The 967-nt window shown below is 48.3% G+C and overlaps 1 gene segment (V, D, J or C); it reads left to right on the top strand.

Annotated features, from left to right (window-relative positions):
- Positions 1-332: 332 nt before the first annotated feature.
- On the top strand, positions 333-967 carry LOC133366874 (Ig heavy chain V region C3-like). The segment is given in 2 exon segments: positions 333-426; positions 516-967. Coding segments are annotated over 2 exon segments (498 nt in total).

Genomic DNA, 967 nt, shown 5'->3' with positions numbered 1-967 from the left:
ATTGGGCTGGGGGGTTCCAGAAAATAAAATAGTTTCTTCTCGGAGTAGCCAAAACATAACTGGGCAGCCCCAACTTGAGCAGCCCAGTCTCTTTATCCCTAAGACAAACCAGTTAGGAGGAAGCATTTTTCCCCTTGAATCTGTGACCCTATAGACACGATGGCAGGTGAATTGTCCTCTTTATGGTCTTTAGCCCTCTACTTGGAAAATGCTAGTGAATTCAGAGTCCAAAGGAAAGGGCTTTATCATACAGAGCACATGCAAATCAACCCAGCTGGTTTGCTGCCTTAAAAGCTGCTGTTTCCAGTCCAGCCTTGCATTCTCCAACCACTTAACAGTGGGCTACGTTTTTCTTAACAGCCTTCAAAATAGGCAGAGACATGATTCTTTCGCTGAACCTCCTCCTGTTTTTCACAGCTCTGTCAGGTAACATTTCCCTCATAAGAGACACTAGGGACTTGAACACTTTTCTGCACAAGTTTCCCCTGATCTTCCATTGGTCTTGTCGTTTTCAGGCTGCCACTCAGAGGTTCAACTGGTGGAGACTGGAGGGGATATCGTAGCACCTGGGGGCTCCCTCCGCCTCTCCTGCAAGGCTTCAGGATTCACCTTTACCAGCTACAACATGCACTGGATCCGTCAGGCTCCAGGGAAAGGACTGGAGTGGGTGGCTGGAGTAAACCCTTCAGGAAGTAGCCAATGGTATAATCCCAAAGTTCAGGGACGCTTCACCGTCTCCAGAGACAATTCTCAAACTTCAGCCTATCTGCAAATGAACGGCTTGAAACCTGAGGACTCTGCCTTGTATTACTGTGCAAGAGACACAGTGACAGCTTCTGGCTTCCTGCTGGTGCTAAAACCTCAGAGGTCCCTTCATAGCCCAGGCTGGAAACAAACAGCCTACCTCTACAGCTGGAAGCGCTGTGCCAGAAAAGGACACATTGTCATAGACACAGGCAGAGATTAA

This window comes from Rhineura floridana, chromosome 11 (genome assembly GCF_030035675.1).
Source record: "Rhineura floridana isolate rRhiFlo1 chromosome 11, rRhiFlo1.hap2, whole genome shotgun sequence".
NCBI classification, from domain to species: domain Eukaryota; kingdom Metazoa; phylum Chordata; class Lepidosauria; order Squamata; family Rhineuridae; genus Rhineura; species Rhineura floridana.
Note: the sequence above shows the minus strand (reverse complement) of the source record. Positions and strands in the feature narration are given on the sequence as shown.